Genomic DNA, 20,609 nt, shown 5'->3' with positions numbered 1-20,609 from the left:
CATGACAACTAGATGCAATCACAAGTTTGAACAAGATGACGGTAAGTAGGCATGTTGTAATTCCAGAGAGAGCGAACGGGAGTGGAAGAGCGAGGACAGATTGTCACCAAGGCCGAGTTAGTGGATTGCGGATGGATTTAGAAATTAAAACCGGCCCACAAAATGCTTAAATGGGTCGTAACGTACCCCTGGGCGGCTCATCTGAGTAAAATATATGTGTGGGAAACACCGGAATAGCTATATACCCAATCTCCATATGGATGGTTGCCATAAATCAGTATTTTACTTCAGAATGATACGTTTTGTCGGCGGTTTAATTAAACTCCACATTCATCAACATTTCAAGTCCAATGTGACTTTTTTTTATGAGACAAACCATGATTGGTCCGTCTTTGACTCAAGAATGAATGAATTCCAAAAACTCTTGTGAATAAATCTGTCTGTGCGAGTGTTTTTTTTTTTTTTTTTCACGAGGCCAGACGAGCATCATTTCTAAGAGACGGTGGTTGGATACCTCCACGTTCTCTAAATTTAAATGAATATCAGCTTTTGTGTGTACGGCTCACATCACACTCCGGCGCCGACCTCGGTTGTTCCTTTTGAAATTCATCTTAAATATGTTGCTGAGACCTGTGCTGAAAGATTTATTTTCTCTTTATCGTCACTGCTTCTTGGACTTGTAGGTGGAGGAACGGCTGCACATTGGACGGCGTCAGACGATAAACGAGCCTGATGGAGGGGAAACAATATCGCTTTGTTCGATGTAGCTCTGAGATAACCTCTTAGTCACATGTTGTACACCTACAACACTGCACACAATCAAAAGTTAATCATTGAACCTTTTATTATCAGAAAAAAAACACTTTTAGTGATATATGTCAGGAATGTCAGTTATCACGTAAAACAAACTTGGAGCAGAAATTACACAGAGTTCATTTCACACTGACTTTTGGGGCGGAGCACAAATTTATGTATAAAGTCAGACATCAGCCCTCTTCCACTGAACTGTTGGACCGATTTACAGCTCAGCCCGGTGTTGGAGTCGCACTGCTACAACTGAAAACACCTGTAAATGTCTTCCTGGCAGCCATGTTGGTGTGTAACAACGCCCACAATCCTCTCCTCCTCCACCTCCTGACGTGAAAGCTGGCTATGTGAACGTGACTTCGCCGTCAATATCAACCTTCGACGTAGCTGCGGTTTGCAGAAACAACCTGGCGACTGCAAAACATGTGAATATTCAAGGGGCCCTGGTTTGCAAAAATACTGGAACTACACCTTTAACTGTGTTTTTTTTTTTCCACCACTGATGAGCGACACAGAAAAAAACATTTGCAGGTAAAAAAAAACAAACAAACAAAAAAAAAAACGCATCTCAATCCCAGAAGCACAAACTCTGCATCATTCATCAGAAACTCACCTCAGCGCTGTTCATTCATGAGTCCTCACACACACACACACACACACACACACGCACACACACACACACACACTCTGACAGCAGCCATGTTTTATATTTAGCCGGCTGTGAAGCGATGCCTCTGCTCCGTATCACCGCGCTGCTGCTGCTGCTGCTCTTCAGCACCAGCTCGCCCACGCAGAACCCTTCCTGCAGAAAGATCCTCGGTGGAGCACAGAACCGTCATTAAAGGCACATTAAAAAGGGATTTGCCGGGCTGAAACTTTATTTGCGCGGCCCCTGGAGGCTGGCGGTTTGATGAGAGCGGAGATTTGTTCAGGGCTGCGACGAGGCCTTCGTGTGTGTGTGAGTGTGAGTAAGCTGTTTACTAGTGTTTGTGCGAGTGTGTGTGTTCGGCTATAAATATTGTTGGTCGAGGCCTCCTGCCTGTGTGATCCCAGACTCCCCCCAGCGATAACCCACCTGCGCTCGCTGTAACACAAAGAGGTGATAGTCAGTCGGTCGGCCGGTCGGACTGCTGGTGGCTTCACGATGACTCACCGCGGTTCTCAGCCCACGGGCTCGCTCCCACGTACAATATGGACAAGACTCAAGTTAACTCTAATAGGCTGTTATTCACTTCTTCTTCTTCTTCTTCTTCTTCTTGTTTTCATTGGCAGGAGCAACTATGGAAACCCTGCTGCACACACACACACACACACACACACACACACACACACAGACACACACAGACACACAACGTAACAGATTCTTTGGATTACGCATCCTGATTTATTCCAGAATAACACACATTTTTTTTTAATTCATGTGATCAGGACACACGAGGAGCTGCACAATTATCCCACTTAGTCTTTATTAGGTTCTGTGTGTTTTTTTTTCTTTTAATTTTATTTTTAAATTAAATCAAATATCACTTCAGCTCAAGTGTTGGTGTTGATTTAAAAGCAGGCACAGTTTCCCCAAAGGTACGTGGAACCTCATTAACATGTTTCATGTCTGTGATTCAGCAAATTGTTTCGGATGAAAATGTGCCGCGTGGTTCATCCGTCCAGATTTAGTCTTTAGATTTATTATTTTTTTGTTTTAATTAGTTTACATTTCTTAAAGTAAAACTGAAAAACTGAGAGGTGCTTTCTTGTCGACACCACGCTCATGTTTGCACGGTAAAAAAAAAAAAAAAAAAAAAGCTACCACTAGTATGTTCCCAAATCCTAGGTGGGGAGACTCACACCTGATGGAGGAGTGGAAGCAGCTTGCTGCTGATTGGTCCCAGCCAATCAGGGTGTGACGACGACCTTTTTTTTTGAAGAGGCGGCTCATTCTGAACGTCCCTTCAGGTTGCCAGGTTGTTATTGACCTGTTGTGGTTTATTTGCTGCTCCTCATCCTTCTATTGAGGAAACTGTGTTTATTCTTGGAGCCCTGAAGCCTCCACACACCTTCAGTTTAACATTTTATGTCACTGCAGCTTGTAGGAGCACATTTCAGTTTGATTATCCCCTGAAAAAGCATTTATTTATTTGTTTATTTATATTGTTTATTATTGAGTATTTGACATTGGGGCATCTCCCTCTAGATTTACATGTTTGTTGTTTTATATTTGTGTGCAGCCTGACCTGTAACACCTTGTTTGTTTGATCCTCACTGGAGGTCGGTAACCTCTGGACAGAACAAGGCTAGCAGTTTCCCCTCGTTTCCAGTCTTTGTGCTAAGCTAACAATTTCTGTTGTAGCTGCAGTTGTTGTTGTTGTTAATGTAGTTATTGTCATCGTCCTTGTCGTGATCGTCCAGTTACCATATGTTTCTTTTGGTTTGTTTTTATTGATTTGTTTTAACTGTAATGTTTTTGATTTACTGTAATTGATCCTTATTTCCTGTACAGTGGTTGAGGTCTCGGCTCAGGGAGAACAGATGGAAAATTAGCTTTTAGCCACATGTGGTGCGAAACATGTTGTGCATCATCTCAGCTGAATGAACAATGAAATTAAGGAAAATGAAATTCAACTCCTGGCTTAAAGTAAATAAGAGTATTTTTTTCCAAAATGATGAATATTTCTGAGCATAAAGAAACTGAACAAAGTGTTGAACGTGTCACTCTGATCCAAGACACACACACACACACACACACACACACACACACACACACACACACACACACACACACACACACACCCTCTGGTTATTAATAGAAGTTGCTGTAATCACTGGTGAGCGAGGGGCGAGCGTGTCTCTGATTGAACACAGGTGTTAGCAGTTATCTCCTGATCATAATTACCTGTCACATGCGTTAAACAGACAGATAGAGAATTCTGCAGCTCGTCGGTTTGCGATGATTTGTAGGATTCAAGGTTGGGAGAAAACTTTCTGCTGCACAAAATCAGTTATTTTTCTTCATTTTTCCAGTTTCTGTTCAAAACCACTGGATTATAGCAGAACAAGGAAACAAAAAAACACTCATGAAAAAGAGAGAAAGCCTCCGAGCTGAAGTGTTTGTGACGCTGATCTCACAGTCTGTTCATTAAAAGAGAAGAGTGACACGTTTCATGAAAGGGTGACGAGAGCCAGAAGGCTTAAAGACATGAAGACATCCGTTTGTGTGCTAATTAATGAGGACACACACACACACACACACACACACACAGTGTAGCAGCAGCAGCAGAATAAATGACTCTATTATTGAGTATTCTATTACAAACGACTCAACCTTATTTTAGATTTAAATGTTTTATTAGATTTAAAATGATTCCTTATTTCTACTGATATTTTTTTAAGATAACATGTAAGTTTACATTAGAAATACTGAAGCAAGACATTACTTAACTTTAAGACAAACTTTTAAGATATTAAAGCAGCTGCAAGGAACCGTTTTCGGTCGACTCTGGCGACCCCTGTGGACAGAAGCGGTACGAGCACCTTGACATGTGATATCCATCTTGTGAACTGTGCATTTGTTTTAAAAGAAAATATTTTAAACACTACTTTAAAGGACATGTTTGCTTTCGTGGGTCATAAAGAATCCTGAGTATTAGATTGTTTTAAGTACGATTTAGTGTCTGCTAACTGCTACAAGTGTTAGCAGCACCTTCAGGTTATACTTATAGTCACTTTTGAGCCGGTTAGCCGGTATGATGATGACACCAGTCAGTGTTTTAGTCTCTGTGCTGTTCAAAGACACACACAGAGTCAGAAGTTCAGTCCTTTAATAATGTTTTTGAACACCTCAGACTACATTTCTGAAGTTTCTCCTGATAATAAATACTTCTCTCTGAGAGAAACTGCATGTGAAGCATCACCAAAGTCATGCGGGGGATTCGTGCTTCGGGGACCTTGAACGTCTGCACAAAACTTTAACAGCAAACCATCCAGCAGTTGTTGAGATGTCTGGAGCGAAGCGAAGAGGCCGTCCATCGAGCTGCGGCAAAAGCACATCAAAGCTGCACAGTGATGAAGCAAAAGAATCTATCTGGTTTATAGAAATAATCAATCACATCTTCATCAATATTCACGATTAACATGACGTGCCGTGTTTACCATCTGCTGCCTCGAAGATCCCTGAAGGCCGACGGTCGGGCGTGAGTCAGGGCCCGGCTGCCAGGCGACGACGCAGCGGAGAGAACATTTAAAATGGCTGCAGAGGAAGAAGTAATCAGATACTTTCCTGAGAAAAATACTCTGTTACAAGCAAAAGTCCTGCATTAAAACCTCACATATTCAGTCGGCAAGATTAAACAAGCGTATGAAAATTAAATGCGCTCAGTTACACTCAATCCAGTGACGTGTAGATGAATACAGATGTGTTGGAGGACCAGATGTGCACTGACAGCAGCATCATTCAGTCACATGACAACACCTGACATGTGGAACTGACACCCTTCACTCAGACACACACGTTTTATCAGTATCGATCAGATTGATTGACCTTTACGATGTGTGAAAAACATCTTAAATGGATTTGAAGGGATTTATTAAACGCACTGGACGAGTCCTGATGTGCGATGGCGGAGGAGATCAGAGCGTTTGTCCCGTCGAGATCAAACAAGATGCTCAGTTTTCCTCCTGCACACCTCGACAGGCCTAATTAACGGTGTGACGTGGCATTCAGGAGGCAAATTAAAATGCATGAGTGGTTGAATGAATGCAGCTGGAATTATGTTTCTCATGTGCAAATCAAGTGGAAGGAAAACAAAGAAGATTAATTTAAGACACTTTTCTCTAATTTTAACAACGTGAACGCGAAGAAATCTACATTCGTCCGTCATAAACAGAGAAAATGGTTTTATTCCCAGTTTGTGTCGGGGAGTATTTTTTTTTGTATTCTTGCCACAATTTTTCTATATAAAACCTGAAATATGAATGCTTGAAATAGATGAATGACATGAACTCATAAGGCTGTAAACAACAATAGTAGTAATGTAAATAATAAGAGTAAAAACAAGAATGAAAACAAAAGACTATAAAGTATAAAAATCTATAGATATGTTTATATGTGTAAACTTTGCTGGGCTTTTTTCAGAAGTTTGGTATTTTTTGGTATTTATTATTTTTTTTCATTTACAGATTTTGTCTCCTGCAGTGAAACTTTTTTTATCATCAAGTTTTTATCATTGTATTAGTTGTTATTATATCAATTATTATATTGTATTATTATTAATTATTATATAAACGGTTCTGCCTTGCTGCTGCTGTAGAAACATCAGTGTTTGTCGCCCTCTTGTGGTCACAATGAGGAATTACCTTGACAGAGGACGTCAAGCTAGACATGACGGCATTGGAGCACTTCCGTTCAATTCTTTCAAAATAAAACAAAATACATTTGACCCAGAGGTGAAATAACTTATGTCTTTAAAACGATAATTCTCTGTTCTCTCTTTGGTTTCTAGTGATCATGAAACTACAACTTTGCATGTTAACACGAATATTTAGTCATTATTATTGCTGTTATCAGTTTAAATAGTTATAAAGGGCTCTCGCTGTCACTGTATTATATGATAGGATCTGAAGACTTCTGGCTCATGTTTTTTACAGATTATTTAGAAATTTCTGATCCATTCAGTTTATTTAGCCAACAGTTCAACAGTTCTTCTTTTTTTGTCTTTCCTTTCCGTACAAATAACTTAATTGTAATCCTAATGTATTTGTGGAATATGTTTGTTTTTAAGCCTTACGTGAATAAAAAACTCAAAGTTAAGGACAATTACATACAAGCACTTCCGGCAAATCCTTTCAAAATACACACTTACAAAGCACGACTGTTGTGAGTTACTCCACGAATATAAGCAATATATGTATTTATATTATATTTGTTTATACATACTTTAATTTGTATGTATAATAATCATATGTTTATAAGAAACATATTAGCTCTCTTTAGCCACATAGCGCTCATTAGCCATTAGTGGGGGCTGCATGTTTGACATTACGACAGCTGTACTCGTAATACGACAGGAACCAGTTTCCGCTTTACGGCAGCCCACCACTTCCTTTCACACCGGCGCTCTGTCGGGGATTTGCACCGTTAAAGGACCGGTTGGATTAAAAGGCCTGATAGTGTCACATCACACACGGTAAGATCGCAGTAAAATGGGTACAGACGCGGGAGAAGAGGCCGTTTCCAGTCGTGACTGTTGCTAAATCGCGGAGGATCCCGTCAAGACGATTGTAGCGGTCCACCCAGTTAGCTTAGCTTTGCTAGCGCGGCCACCTGGCAAGATGACTAGCGTTAGCATTAGCCACCGTTAGCTAACTGAGTCAGACCGGCACACATATAACCCAGGAAGACCCAGAAAAAGCTCCGATCTCTCTTTTTTTTTTTTGACATCACACATGTATCCGTAATTGATCTATTTCGTATTACAGTCGAGATTATTCGTATATTAGCCCGATCTGTTAGCATGTGACCTGACAAGTGAAGGTAACACCATGCTAACGTTAGCTAGGGGTGCCAGATGTTGTATAAAACCTACAAATATATCGACGTGTTGGTGATCAGCTTGTTCACCGACCACCTCTTCTGACAGAGCAACACACACAGTCAGTGTAAAGACATCAATGTAACATCTGTTAATTCAGTGTAATCTTAATGGAGTTCTGTCCCTTCTGATGGCAGGCTTTTTACGGATTAGTACAAAGCGTTAACTTTTAAAATCAGAAGCGTTCATTTTCTAAACTAAAGTCCCATCCATCAGTTCATACACTGATTTAAACTGGCGTGTCAGTGAGAATAATTCTTCATCTATTAATTCCACATAGCTGCTTTTATTCCAGTGAAAACAAGGGTTCCTTTTGTTATAACTTCCAGTAGATAAAGTCAATGTGAACCAGTGCTTCACTGGTGGATTCATAGATTTCCCTACTAAGAAACAACTATACTGCAAACATCAGAGTCATCAAGCTAATAGAGATCTTCTTCAGACTTCAACTTCAGATGTCAAGATCGACTAATTGTATCTGTTTAGCACCAATATAACATGATCATGTCCAGGTTTCAGTGTGTTAGTCTTGTTGTTGGAGACTTGGGGTCGATGATGACTAGCCCACTGCGCAAGCTGATCAGTGCCTATTTGTTTTAGTGCATTGCTGGAGAAATCAGTGCTGCTCTTCAGGCTGAGACCCTGTAGATGTAAAAATAAAAGATGTATATCATGTATTATCTGACAGTCTGGACATACTTTTATGTAACTGTTTGGTGACTGAAGTCTTCTCCACTCTGACTTCAGACCATGGCCAAGTTCAACGCCCCCGTGATCCAGGACAACCCATCCGGATGGGGTCCGTGTGCGGTCCCAGAGAAGTTTAAAGACATGCCCTACCAGCCCTTCAGCAAAGGAGACCGCCTGGGAAAGGTTTGTGTTTCAGACATGACCTCCTCATACATGTATGAACTGGAAGAACCAAATGGTCGTCAGTTTTTTGCCACAGTTTTTTTTCTTCATGCTGTATGTTTTCTCTGTCAGGTTGCTGACTGGACTGGAGCGACTTATCAAGACAAGAGATACACAAGTGAGTAAGACAGCTGACCATCCACATATGCCACATGCCACATGTGCCTTTCTCAGCTAACAGTTGGTTAGATAAAAGAAACAGTGATTATCGTATTGTTTCAAGATGCATTCTGATGCAGTTCTGTGATTATTTTGTCTTCAGATAAGTATTCCTCTCAGTTCGGAGGCGGCAGTCAGTATGCCTACTTTCATGAGGAGGATGAGACGAGCTTCCAGCTGGTGGACACCGCCAAGACGCAGAAGACGGCCTACCAGAGGAACCGCATGAGGTTTGCTCAGGTACGACAAACACACTTAATGCTCTCCTTCAACTCATGTGTCAGTTGATTTTAAGGTTTTAAGTGCCTTTCTGTTTTATTTTAACTAATAACATGTTTGTTTGAACAGAGGAACCTGCGCAGGGACAAGGACCGCAGGAACCTGACCCAGTTCAACATGCAGACGCTGCCGAAGAGCGCCAAGCAGAAGGAGAGGTGAGACTCTGTCGCAACTTTCAGATGACTTCCTGTGACTCAGCACAAGGGAAGAAGAATCTTAAGATGAGATCAAATCTGCACATTCTGTGTGGATGGCTGATCGTGTTGCAAAGGCTTCAGTTTAACCTCGTGTTTGTGTCTTTTCAGGGATCGTATGAGACTGCAGAAGAAATTCCAAAAGCAGTTTGGTGTCCGTCAGAAGTGGGACCAGAAATCCCAGGTCTCGACTTGTTTATTTCTATTAGTGGATTAGAGGAGAAAGGAAACTAGAACATATTTACATTTACGAAGCTGTAATTGAGAGAATTTTGACTTTATTGTTTGATTATTAAAGTAGATGGAGACTAATATATTGATCACCGCAGTTCTACAGGACATGCATGAATCTTTAGTGATCGTCTGTGAAAGAAGTTGTTTTGAGGGTTTTGGGGAAGAGTTCCTCCGTCCCTCATGATGTCCTTGTTGTTCAAGGCTCAGCTGAAACCAAGAGACTCATCAGTGGAGGTTCGGAGCGACTGGGAGGTGAAGGAGGAAATGGACTTCCCCAGACTGATGAAGATGAGATACATGGAGGTGGCTGACCCTGTTGACATGTGAGTGAAACACATCTGCTGCGTGTTAGCGATTGTAAATCGGGGAAAACACAGAAGGTGATGAGTATCTGTTTCCTGTGTCCTGCAGTGAGTGCTGCGGAGCTCTGGAGTATTATGATAAAGCTTTCGACCGGATCACCACCCGCAATGAGAAGCAGCTCAAAAGCATCAAGAGGATCTTCCACACCGTCACGACCACTGACGACCCCGTCATCCGCAAGGTCATTCACATGATGAGCGAAACACATCAAGAACGGTCAGACGTGTGTTTGAGTCTTTCTGTGTATTAATGGGTATGTTGTGTTGTATTTACAGCTGGCTAAGACTCAGGGGAATGTGTTTGCCACTGATGCCATCTTGGCCACCTTGATGTGCTGCACGCGCTCAGTCAACTCCTGGGACATCATCGTGCAGAGAGTCGGCAACAAGCTGTTCTTTGATAAGAGGGACAACTCTGACTTTGGTGAGTCTTTGAGAGATCAACTTGTCTTTGTTGTTGTCGTTCAGATAACTTTTGAGGTGACTGAATGTTCTGAATGACGCTGTGTTACATATTGCCTCCCTGCTATGCTGCTCTAACATCTGTAATGGCTCCTTTCAGATTTGCTAACTGTGAGCGAGACTGCCAACGAGCCCCCGCAGGATGAAGGCAACTCCTTCAACTCTCCTCGTAACCTGGCGATGGAGGCCACATACATCAACCACAACTTCAGCCAGCAGTGTTTACGCATGGTAAGGAGGCACATGATACAAACCTCTACACCTCCTTTACCTTTAGACATGAAGGTATGGATCACTGAGACTTTACATGTGTGTTTATTTAATGGCATTTTATTTTCCTTCGTTCAGGGTGGAGAGCGGCACAAGTTTCCTAACCCCAACCCATTTGTGGAGGAGGACATGGACAAGAGTGAGGTGGCATCTGTAGCCTACAGGTGAGACTCTGAACCCTGCTGGTTAGTTTACTGTCACCTCAGTCAATTCTAGTGTCATCATGACTTCTGTAAGTCAGCTTCCTCTGAGGCTCACGGCTTGTTTTTGCATTTCAGGTACCGTCACTGGAAGCTTGGGGAAGACATTGATCTGATCGTCCGCTGTGAGCACGATGGAGTGATGACCGGTGCCAATGGAGAAGTGTCCTTCATTAACGTCAAGACCCTGAACGAGTGGGACTCCAGGGTAAGAGGACGCATGAATGCAAACATAAGAATATAATAATACCAGGCCTGAAAACACAATCTGTATTCAAATGTTGTTTTTATCTTCATACCCTTTAACTTGAGTGCCAGTTAAAGTGTCACTGATTTGTTGAAAGTCTGTTGTTGCTCTGTCTGTCGTCAGTATTGTAACGGAGTGGACTGGCGTCAGAAGCTGGACTCCCAGAGAGGAGCCGTCCTCGCCACCGAGCTGAAGAACAACAGCTACAAACTGGCCCGCTGGACCTGCTGCGCCATGTTGGCTGGATCAGAGTACCTCAAACTGGGGTGAGGAACACGCACAAGGGATTCTGCAGATGGAGGCCAGAACATTGTCTTAGCATTTAGCCTTAGCAACAGGTCCACCTTGTAAAAAGATTGCAGTGTACTGTGGTACTTCTGGTGGTACACAGGCTCCCTCTAGTGGTACAAAGAGGAATCCCAGAAATATTTGTTTAAATAAAAGAAGTTAGTTTGAACATATTCTGAGATACTCTAGAAATTTGAATCACAATACTTGAGATGAGCCGTTGAGTGTTTTTTGATGTGATACAAACCAATATGTCACCCGCTGAACACATTCCGCCTGGTTCTGTCACCTCGATGGTAACAAAAACCACAAACATTTCAGTTTGTCAAAGTTTTAACTGACGTCTGCATCACTGTGTCGGACAGGTACGTGTCTCGGTACCACGTGAAGGACTCTGCTCGTCACGTCATCCTGGGCACCCAGCAGTTCAAACCCAACGAGTTTGCCAGCCAGATCAACCTGAGCATGGAGAACGCCTGGGGAATCCTCCGCTGCGTCATCGATATCTGCCGCAAGCTGGACGAGGGCAAGTACCTGATCCTCAAGGACCCCAACAAGGTGAGCCGTCGATGTTTCTGCTCGTGCTCAGTGCAGCAGAGATTCATAAAGACTTACTGTTTTTAGAAGCAGGTGTGAAATGTGGAGCTAACGGGTCGATGCTACTTATTTATTTGTTCAACAGCAAGTGATCCGGGTGTACAGCCTGCCTGATGGAACCTTCAGCTCCGATGAAGAGGAGGAAGAAGAGGAAGATGAGGAGGATGAGGAGGAAGAGGGTGAGATTCAGTTCTGATGAGCTATCAGATTAATTCTTCTTTTTTAAATATCTAAATCCTGTTTTCTTTTATGCTTTCTCTTCTAGACGAAGAGAACTGAAGTGTGGAGTTTGTCCTGGAGACCGAAGCAGCCTTCAACATACATAAACAATTTAATTCCTTTGACATTCAATAAAGACAACAGATTGGCCAACTGACGTTCTTGTTGTTTTGTTTTCACTCAGGATTGTTCATTTCTTCATGGTACAGAAGTCCAAACATGGGTTGCAAATCATTTCATCGTGAAAGATGCTTTACGTGATGCAGCTTACACATTAGCAGCTGCAGACGGAGTTGTGTGTGATTATGGTGAAATGCAGTCAGTTAATGAATACAAACGAAAAACGTCACTGAATCACAATACTTGGGGATTAAATCTTAATTATACTTTGCAGAAATACAGCAGCTTATTCTAAAAATATGGATGCAATCACAAATATTCTGTTCAAAAAATGTATTTTTTCTCTTGAAACACCCCAAAACATTTGCAATTTGAAACATTTCTGGCCCCATCTACAGGTATACAGTGTTTATTACACAACATGTGGCAGATGTGTTTGTTTTGAGGAAGTAGTTGCTGCTCTGCTTATTCAAAGATGAACTTCAGAGACATGTCGCCGAGTTTCTCCTGAAGGAGTCGATCAACTCTTTCACTCTGAGCTGCAGTAAAAATGTTCTTCCAGTCACCGATCTGACCTGTAATGAAGAAACAAAAACTACAGCTTGTATCTTTGCATGTGTTTCTGAGCAGGTGGCTACAGTTATGTTGCATAGTTACCTTTACGCATGAAGTTTCCCTTCACATGTGTTTCTGGCATGAACTCGTAGTTTGCTTTCACGTCTTTCTTCATATTCTTGAAAGTAGATTTTTCTACAACCTGCTCAATGGCTGCTTCACTCAGGTTTTTACCCAAGAAAGTGCAGATCTTGGTCACAGCCGTCTTCAGGTCCTACAAGGAAAACAGACTTTAATGGATTTCATAGAATTCGTCACTTCTTTACCAGCATCATTTTGCAGTCCAGCTGTTGGGACAGATCTTACCAATATCATGTCCTCATAGGTCAGGAAGAGGATGTTGCACTGGTCTCTCACTGAATGCCACTCCCTGATGTGGTCAAACCAGGATGATGCAAAAACTTTATTATGGAAAAATGAATGAATGAGTTTAATACAGACTTCTATTTTTAAACAAGGTTAAACATTCTCTCTCTTTATGGTCATGTGGTTATCATTTAACCTCGACTGGTCATCATTACCCAGACTCTGAGGTATCTCACCTTTGCCTGTCAAAAAGTCCTCAAAAAACTGCTCAAAGCTCTTTGGCGTCTCAATGTCGACCCAGACATTACTGAAGTGGTAAAAGGAGACGATGTCGTCCTTTGGATTCCGCATCACATAAATAATCTGTTAAATAAACAGACAACAATCAACGCAGAGCAGAAACCAGATTTTTCACTTTTAATGAAGCACTGATTTAAAGCTAAGGCACAAATTTAAAATGGAAGTCTGTTTCTGCTAGTGATATAAATGCATTGCTTCAGCCATATTCACACTGGACTAGTATTACTTGGGGACGTCTAGTAATTTGTAATGGTCGTGGAAGTCGTCTAGAATCTTTGTCACCTGCAAATCAGTCATGTCTGTAATTTGTAATCAGTGTAATCACTTTTTTTCTCATCTTGCAGCTGAAGCAATCAGTCAGTTCATCCAAAGAAATGATCTGTAGTACATTTACATGCAACTATGCAACACTGAGATTCATCATTTAGTTTTTATTCACCAGGTCGGATTGATTGATGCTTCATAAATACTGACCTTTCCCTTCTTGTTCCTCAGTCCTGCAGGCATGAGAGCCGGGGTGAGGTGAGAGGAGAAGAGTCGTGGAGAGGGGCGTAGGGAGTAATCTTCTCGACCAGCCAGGTACTCCAGCCACGGCATCTGCTCAAAGTTGTTTGGGTATTCATTCAGACCTCCAGCTAACTCACAGATGGAGATGATGATCTGCTGAGTCCATATGCTCCCTGTTGGGGTAAGGACGTTAAGTTATGGAACATCACTGATCACACAAAAACAGCACTATACCTCTGAAGAGTCTGACACACTCACCTGACTTTGGATAGGTGACGAGGAATATGTCACTATCTCGAATTTCAAAGCTCTGCAGTGAGTCGATGTACTCTGCAGTTGTGTATTTGATGGGAAAGTTGTAGTTTTTGTACCTAACAAGATGGTCTGTGATCTGCTCCATGTTACTTCTAAATCACAAAGAAGGACTGAGAGAACGTTCTCACGTGAAATGAGAGAAGAATGTCAACACCAGGTACAGTGGATGGACTCTGCACTTGCGCAAGTTAATGACTGTTAGATTTTTCCTTTATTGGTTTGTATCTGGAAAACTGCCAACAAGAGTGAAGATAAAAAAAAAAAAAGTGTTGGTGTTAAAAAAAAACAAAACACAAAGATCACACAATAAACATCGGTCAATGACCCTAACTATGAATCGTGGACTGTATTATGTTGTGTTAAACCGTTACTTTGAAATCCAACATCACACTCATTCTTTGTCCAAAGAGGAAATAAAACACACAGCTCTCTCTTTCCATAGAGTATCAGGGCTGGATGTCTCTTTCTGGTGTTAAGTCGAACATGATAGATATTTGAGAATATTTTAGAAGCCTGCTGTGGTGGTTTCTCTTGCTGGACTTGTCCTGAGCCCAGCAAGACTTTTTTGGTTTTGTACACATCAAACTGTAGTTTGCTTTCACGTCTTTCTTCATGTTCTTGAATGTAGATTTTTCTACAACTTGCTCAATGGCTGCTTCACTCAGGTTTTTACCCAAGAAAGTGCAGATCTTGGTCATGAGCGTCTTAAGGTCATAAAAGGAAAACAGACTTTCATAGATTTAATAGAATTTGTCACTTCTTTCCTGGCATCATTTTGCAGTCCAGGCAACATAAAAAAAGCTGAACAACTGTTGGGACAGATCTTACCAAAATCATGTCCTCATAGGTCAGGAAGAGGATGTTGTACTGGTCTCTCACTGAATGCCACTCCCTGATGTGGTCAAACCAGGATGATGCTACAACTGTATCGTGGAAAAATGAATGACTGAGTGTAAATGAAGTGTCTGTTGAATATATTAATCCTAACAGCTTGCAAATACAACGTGGTTGGATAGCTGAAAGTTGTACTGACGACAAATAATTAATGTATCACTTCTACACACTTATGTCTCTGGAGAGTTGCAAAATCTACAGAAACATCATGGAAAATGTTAAATGTTTAACATTTAGATTTAACATATAACTTGATAAATGTAAATCTTAAATGTAAATATAAATGTTAAATCTGAATATAAATGTTAAATGTTTAACGTTTAGATTTAATATTTAACATGATAAATCTAAATCTAAATGTTAAATTTAAATCTAAATGTTAAATGTAAATATAAATGTTAAATCTGAATATAAATGTTAAATGTTTAACGTTTAGATTTAATATTTAACATGATAAATCTAAATCTAAATGTCAAATTTAAATCTAAATGTTAAATCTCAATGCTAAATATTAAATCTAGATCTAAATGTGAAATTTAAATCTAAATGTTGAATCTAAATCTAAAGATTAAATGTAAAATATAAATCTAAATATGAAATTTAATCTAAATGTTAAATATAAATCTCAATGTTAAATATAAATCTAAATGTTAAATGTTTAACATTTAGATTTAGATTTAACACTGAGATGTTAGATGTTTAACATTTAGATTTAGATTTAAAATTTAACATGAGAAATCTAAATCTCAATGTTAAATTTAAATCTAAATGTTAAATGTAAATATAAATGTTAAATCTAAATCTAAATGTTAAATGTTTAACATTTAGATTTAACATTTAACATGATAAATCCAAATGTTAAATTTAAATCTTAATGTTCAATCTAAATGCTAAATGTTAAATCTAAATGCTAAATGTTAAATCTATATCTAAATGTGAAATTTAAATCTAAATGTTAAATATTAAATCTAAACGTGAAATTTAGATATAAATGTTAAATCTAAATCTAAATGTTAAATGTTTAACATTTAGATTTAACATATAACTTGATAAATGTAAATCTTAAATGTAAATATAAATGTTAAATCTGAATATAAATGTTAAATGTTTAACGTTTAGATTTAATATTTAACATGATAAATCTAAATCTAAATGTTAAATTTAAATCTAAATGTTAAATCTAAATGCTAAATATTAAATCTAGATCTAAATGTGAAATTTAAATCTAAATGTTAAATCTAAATCTAAAGATTAAATGTAAAATATAAATCTAAATATGAAATTTAATCTAAATGTTAAATATAAATCTCAATGTTAAATCTAAATCTAAATCTTAAATGTTTAACATTTAGATTTAGATTTAAAATTTAACATGAGAAATCTAAATCTCAATGTTAAATTTAAATCTAAATGTTAAATGTAAATATAAATGTTAAATCTAAATCTAAATGTTAAATGTTTAACATTTAGATTTAGATTTAACATTTAACATGATAAATCTAAATCTAAATGTTAGATTTAAATCTAAATGTTAAATCTATATCTAAATGTGAAATTTAAATCTAAATGTTAAATATTAAATCTAAATGTGAAATTTAGATATAAATGTTAAATTTAAATCCAAATGTTAAATCTAAATGTTAAATGTTGAATCTAAATGTTAAATCTAAATCTCAATGTTAAATCTAAATGCTAAATGTAACACCTGAATCTAAATGTTAAGTTAAAATATACATTTTAAATGTTAAATGTAAATCTAAATATTAAATGTAAATTTAAATATTAAATGTAAATCTAAATGTTAAATGTTCAATCTAAATGTTAAATCAAAATCTAAATATTAAATGATAAATCTAAATGTCGTGGGTGAAACTAAATATTTATAATATGCAAATTCACACTGCCTCTCACCAGAAGTACCAAAATAAAAGCTCATTGACGCGAACAAGCGATATCCGCAGTCGTCTTCTTCTTCATGTCTCCTCACCGTGCTCTCATTCATTGTGTCATCTACTTACATATTACAAACATTTACAGAGTTGCATGTAAATATTGTAGAATTCTATATCATCACAATCATTATCATTACTAATATGATTGGTAGTAGTATTATCTGTACAAACATATGTATATGGGCACAGAATCATATGAATAACAATAAATAGTTGCAAATGTTCTGGTTTATGTTGTTTTTTGTAATCTGAGTAGTATTGACTAGTCATATGAGCAGACTTTGGTTGAAGAGAATAGTCTGTGTGGAGAGCAGAGGAGTCTATTGGTTATTGTCTGTTGATAATTTAACAAGATTAACAGTGTATAAAAAAGAAGAAAAATCCATGGCTGTTCTTGGCTTCCATAATTGATAACGAAAGTGTTCATATGTGTGTGCTGGTGTGTTCACACTGGAGTATCTTTATTTACTCAAAGCTGACATCCTGATGCTGCCTTTAAATGCAGTAGGAAATATACATAATAACTACATTTATTGAGGTTGTGGTGCATTCTGATAGGTATTTCCTGAAAGAATGAGCTACCTCACTTAATATTTTTTTCAAAGGCAGTGGTCCATTCTGAGTTACTTCTTCCCAGACAGAATGAGCTTCTTTACTTTAATTAACAAACCTCTGTAGTGGAATCCATGCAACTCACAGGAGGTTCCTATATACGTTCTTATATGTATACAGAGTTTTTGAACCAAACCTAATTTGTTTGAAACATTAACTGAACCATCTTCAAACCATTTTCTTGCCATCTGAAACATTCCTGCGGTAATGAGAGAAATACTCTCCTAAAGCTAGCAACCTTTATTGTTAACTGCATAAAGGTGACTTTATCTCCTTTTCTGACACCAGTAGGAAAACATCCATGAACTCCCCAAACACCCAAAATGGCATGACTGTACACATCACGATGGTGACATTAGTGTTTCTCTTCAAGATGTTCAACATTTATCTTTTATTTGATGAGTGAATGAGCTGTTAGCTGTGGATCAGGAATCATTTAATTATAAAGCCTGCTTAAAGTGTTTGTCAATAAAGCATTGATTACCATTTAAACATGTTTAATTAAAACTGTGATATTCAAAAGATGTAAACAAGTGATTCTTTACAATGTAGCCATCATTTATTCACACATTTTTCACATGTAATCTGTAATCTTTTTTTGTCTCATAACAAATCCTGATGTCATGTAATCTGTTAGTATTCATCCTCTGCCACTGATTACATTGTGCTTATTCAAAGATGAACTTCAGAGACATGTCGCCGAGTCTCTCCTGAAGGAGTCGATCAACTCTTTCACTCTGAGCTGCAGTAAAGATGTTCTTCCAGTCACCAATCTGACCTGTAATGAAGAAACAAAAACTACAGCTTGTATCTTTGCATGTGTTTCTGAGCAGGTGGCTACAGTTATGTTGCATAGTTACCTTTACGCATGAAGTTTCCCTTCACATTTGTTTCTGGTAGGAACTCGTAGTTTGCTTTCACGTCTTTCTTCATGTTCTTGAATGTAGATTTTTCTACAACCTGCTCAATGGCTGCTTCACTCAGGTTTTTACCCAAGAAAGTGCAGATCTTGGTCACGGCCGTCTTCAGGTCCTACAAGGAAAACAGAATTTAATGGATTTAACCGAATTTGTCACTTCCCTTCCCTTCCCACATCATTTTGCAGTCCATCTGTGGGGACAAATCTTACCAGTATCATGTCCTCATAGGTCAGGAAGAGGATGTTGTACTGGTCTCTCACTGAATGCCACTCCCTGATGTGGTCAAACCAGGATGATGCTACAACTGTATCGTGGAAAAATGAATGACTGAGTGTAAATGAAGTGTCTGTTGAATATATTAATCCTAACAGCTTGCAAATACAACGTGGTTGGATAGCTGAAAGTTGTACTGACGACAAATAATTAATGTATCACTTCTACACACTTATGTCTCTGGAGAGTTGCAAAATCTACAGAAACACTACAAATACTACAATGATGCCTTGATCTTTCAGCACTGAAGGAACCAACATGTCTAAATACGTGGACAAAAAAAGATTGTAAGATTTCAAATTTTGAACTGTTTACATCATTGTTGATGAACATGTTCAGAATCATTTGCTCTGTATCTGCAGGTACTTTCAACACAAACACAATACAGACTTTTGTTTTAAAACAAAATTCTCTCTCTTTATGGTCCCATAGTTATCATTTAACCTGAACTGGTCATCATTACCCAGACTCTGAGGTATCTCACCTTTGCCCATCAGAAAGTCCTCAAGAAACTGCTCAAAGCTCTTCGGCGTCTCAATGTCGGCCCAGACATTACTGAAGTGGTAAAAAGAGACGATGTTGTCCTTTGGATTCCGCATCACATAAATAATCTGACATCAAAACAGACAACAATCAACCCAGAGCAGAAACCAGATTTTTCACTATTTAATGAAGCTTTGATTTAAACCTCAGGCACATATCAAATATGGAAGTCTGGTTCTGCTAGTGATATAAATGCATTGCTTCAGCCATATTCACACTGGACAAGTATTACTTGGGGACGTCTAGTAATTTGTAACGGTCACAGAGGTCGTCTAGAATCTTTATCATGTGTAAATCTGTCATGCCTGTAATTTGTCATCACTGAAATCACTTTGTTTCTCATCTCACAGCTGAAGCAATCAGTCAATTCACTTTAAAAAAATGATGAGTAGTACATTTATACACAACTATGCAACATTCAGATTAATCACTTAGCTTTTATTTACGCGGTCGGATCAATTGATGCTCCAGAAATACTGACCTTTCCCTTCTTGTCCTTCAGTCCTGCAGGCATGAGAGCTGGGGTGAGGTGAGAGGAGAAGAGTCGTGGAGAGGGGCGTAGGGAGTAATCTTCTCGACCAGCCAGGTACTCCAGCCACGGCATCTGCTCAAAGTTGTTTGGGTATTCATTCAGACCTCCAGCTAACTCACAGATGGAGATGATGATCTGCTGAGTCCATATGCTCCCTGTTGGGGTAAGGACGTTAAGTTATGGAACATCACTGATCACACAAAAACAGCACTATACCTCTGAAGAGTCTGACACACTCACCTGACTTTGGATAGGTGACGAGGAATATGTCACTATCTCGAATTTCAAAGCTCTGCAGTGAGTCGATGTACTCTGCAGTTGTGTATTTGATGGGAAAGTTGTAGCTTTTGTACCTAACAAGATGGTCTGTGATCTGCTCCATGTTACTTCTGAATCACACAGAAGGACTGAGAGAACGTTCTCACGTGAAATGAGAGAAGAATGTCAACACCAGGTACAGTGGATGGACTCTGCACTTGTGCAGGTTAATGACTGTTGGCTTTTTCCTGTCATAGGTTCATACCTGGAAGACTGCCAACAAGAGTGAAGTTGAAATACCACAAATAAAAAACAGAAGGATTACACGATAAACATCAGTTAATGACCCTAACTATGAATCGTGGACTGTATTATGTTGTGTTAAACCGTTGGAATGGAAATCCAACATCACACTCATTCTTTGTTCAAAGAGGAAATAAAACACACAGCTCTCTCTTTCCATAGAGTATCAGGGCTGGATGTCTCTTTCTGGTGTTAAGTTGAACATCTGTGACAGATGTTTGAGAATATTTTAGAAGCCTGCTGTGGTGGTTTCTCTTGTTGGACTTGTCCTGAGCCCAGCAAGACTTATTTGGTTTTGTATGCATCAAACTGGTCTGCTAGAAGTTTAAATGCATACAGTGGAAAAAA

The 20,609-nt window shown here is 39.0% G+C and overlaps 3 protein-coding genes across 4 annotated transcripts; 1 reads left to right on the top strand and 2 right to left on the bottom strand.

Moving 5' to 3' along the window:
* The first annotated feature begins 6,825 nt into the window (after positions 1-6,825).
* Positions 6,826-11,968, top strand: eif3d (eukaryotic translation initiation factor 3, subunit D). 2 transcript variants are annotated; one of them, XM_037088309.1, is made up of 16 exons: positions 6,826-6,983; positions 8,136-8,261; positions 8,373-8,418; positions 8,563-8,699; positions 8,808-8,893; positions 9,044-9,116; positions 9,374-9,489; positions 9,578-9,710; positions 9,805-9,952; positions 10,091-10,221; positions 10,339-10,424; positions 10,539-10,668; positions 10,831-10,973; positions 11,361-11,553; positions 11,678-11,771; positions 11,858-11,968. In XM_037088309.1, the coding sequence occupies exons 2-16, from the start codon at positions 8,139-8,141 to the stop codon at positions 11,869-11,871; spliced, it is 1,653 nt and encodes a 550-aa protein (XP_036944204.1). In that variant the 5' UTR covers positions 6,826-6,983; positions 8,136-8,138; the 3' UTR covers positions 11,872-11,968. The 2 variants fall into 2 exon arrangements, with proteins under 2 accessions (XP_036944204.1, XP_036944203.1); XM_037088308.1 differs by having other exon boundaries at positions 9,368-9,489.
* Positions 11,966-14,286, bottom strand: LOC119013614 (amine sulfotransferase-like). Its single transcript, XM_037088313.1, has 6 exons — positions 13,918-14,286; positions 13,627-13,832; positions 13,089-13,215; positions 12,853-12,947; positions 12,589-12,760; positions 11,966-12,506 (listed from the first exon to the last, which is right to left on the bottom strand). Exons 1-6 carry the CDS (start codon positions 14,057-14,059, stop codon positions 12,397-12,399), a joined length of 852 nt encoding a protein of 283 aa, XP_036944208.1. The 5' UTR covers positions 14,060-14,286; the 3' UTR covers positions 11,966-12,396.
* Positions 14,287-17,969: 3,683 nt separating this feature from the next.
* Positions 17,970-20,347, bottom strand: LOC119013615 (amine sulfotransferase-like). Its single transcript, XM_037088314.1, has 6 exons — positions 19,941-20,347; positions 19,650-19,855; positions 19,110-19,236; positions 18,562-18,656; positions 18,293-18,464; positions 17,970-18,210 (listed from the first exon to the last, which is right to left on the bottom strand). The coding sequence occupies exons 1-6, from the start codon at positions 20,080-20,082 to the stop codon at positions 18,101-18,103; spliced, it is 852 nt and encodes a 283-aa protein (XP_036944209.1). The 5' UTR covers positions 20,083-20,347; the 3' UTR covers positions 17,970-18,100.
* Positions 20,348-20,609: the final 262 nt, after the last annotated feature.

The sequence above is a fragment of the Acanthopagrus latus genome, chromosome 23, assembly GCF_904848185.1.
Source record: "Acanthopagrus latus isolate v.2019 chromosome 23, fAcaLat1.1, whole genome shotgun sequence".
NCBI lineage: Eukaryota > Metazoa > Chordata > Actinopteri > Spariformes > Sparidae > Acanthopagrus > Acanthopagrus latus.
Note: the sequence above shows the minus strand (reverse complement) of the source record. Positions and strands in the feature narration are given on the sequence as shown.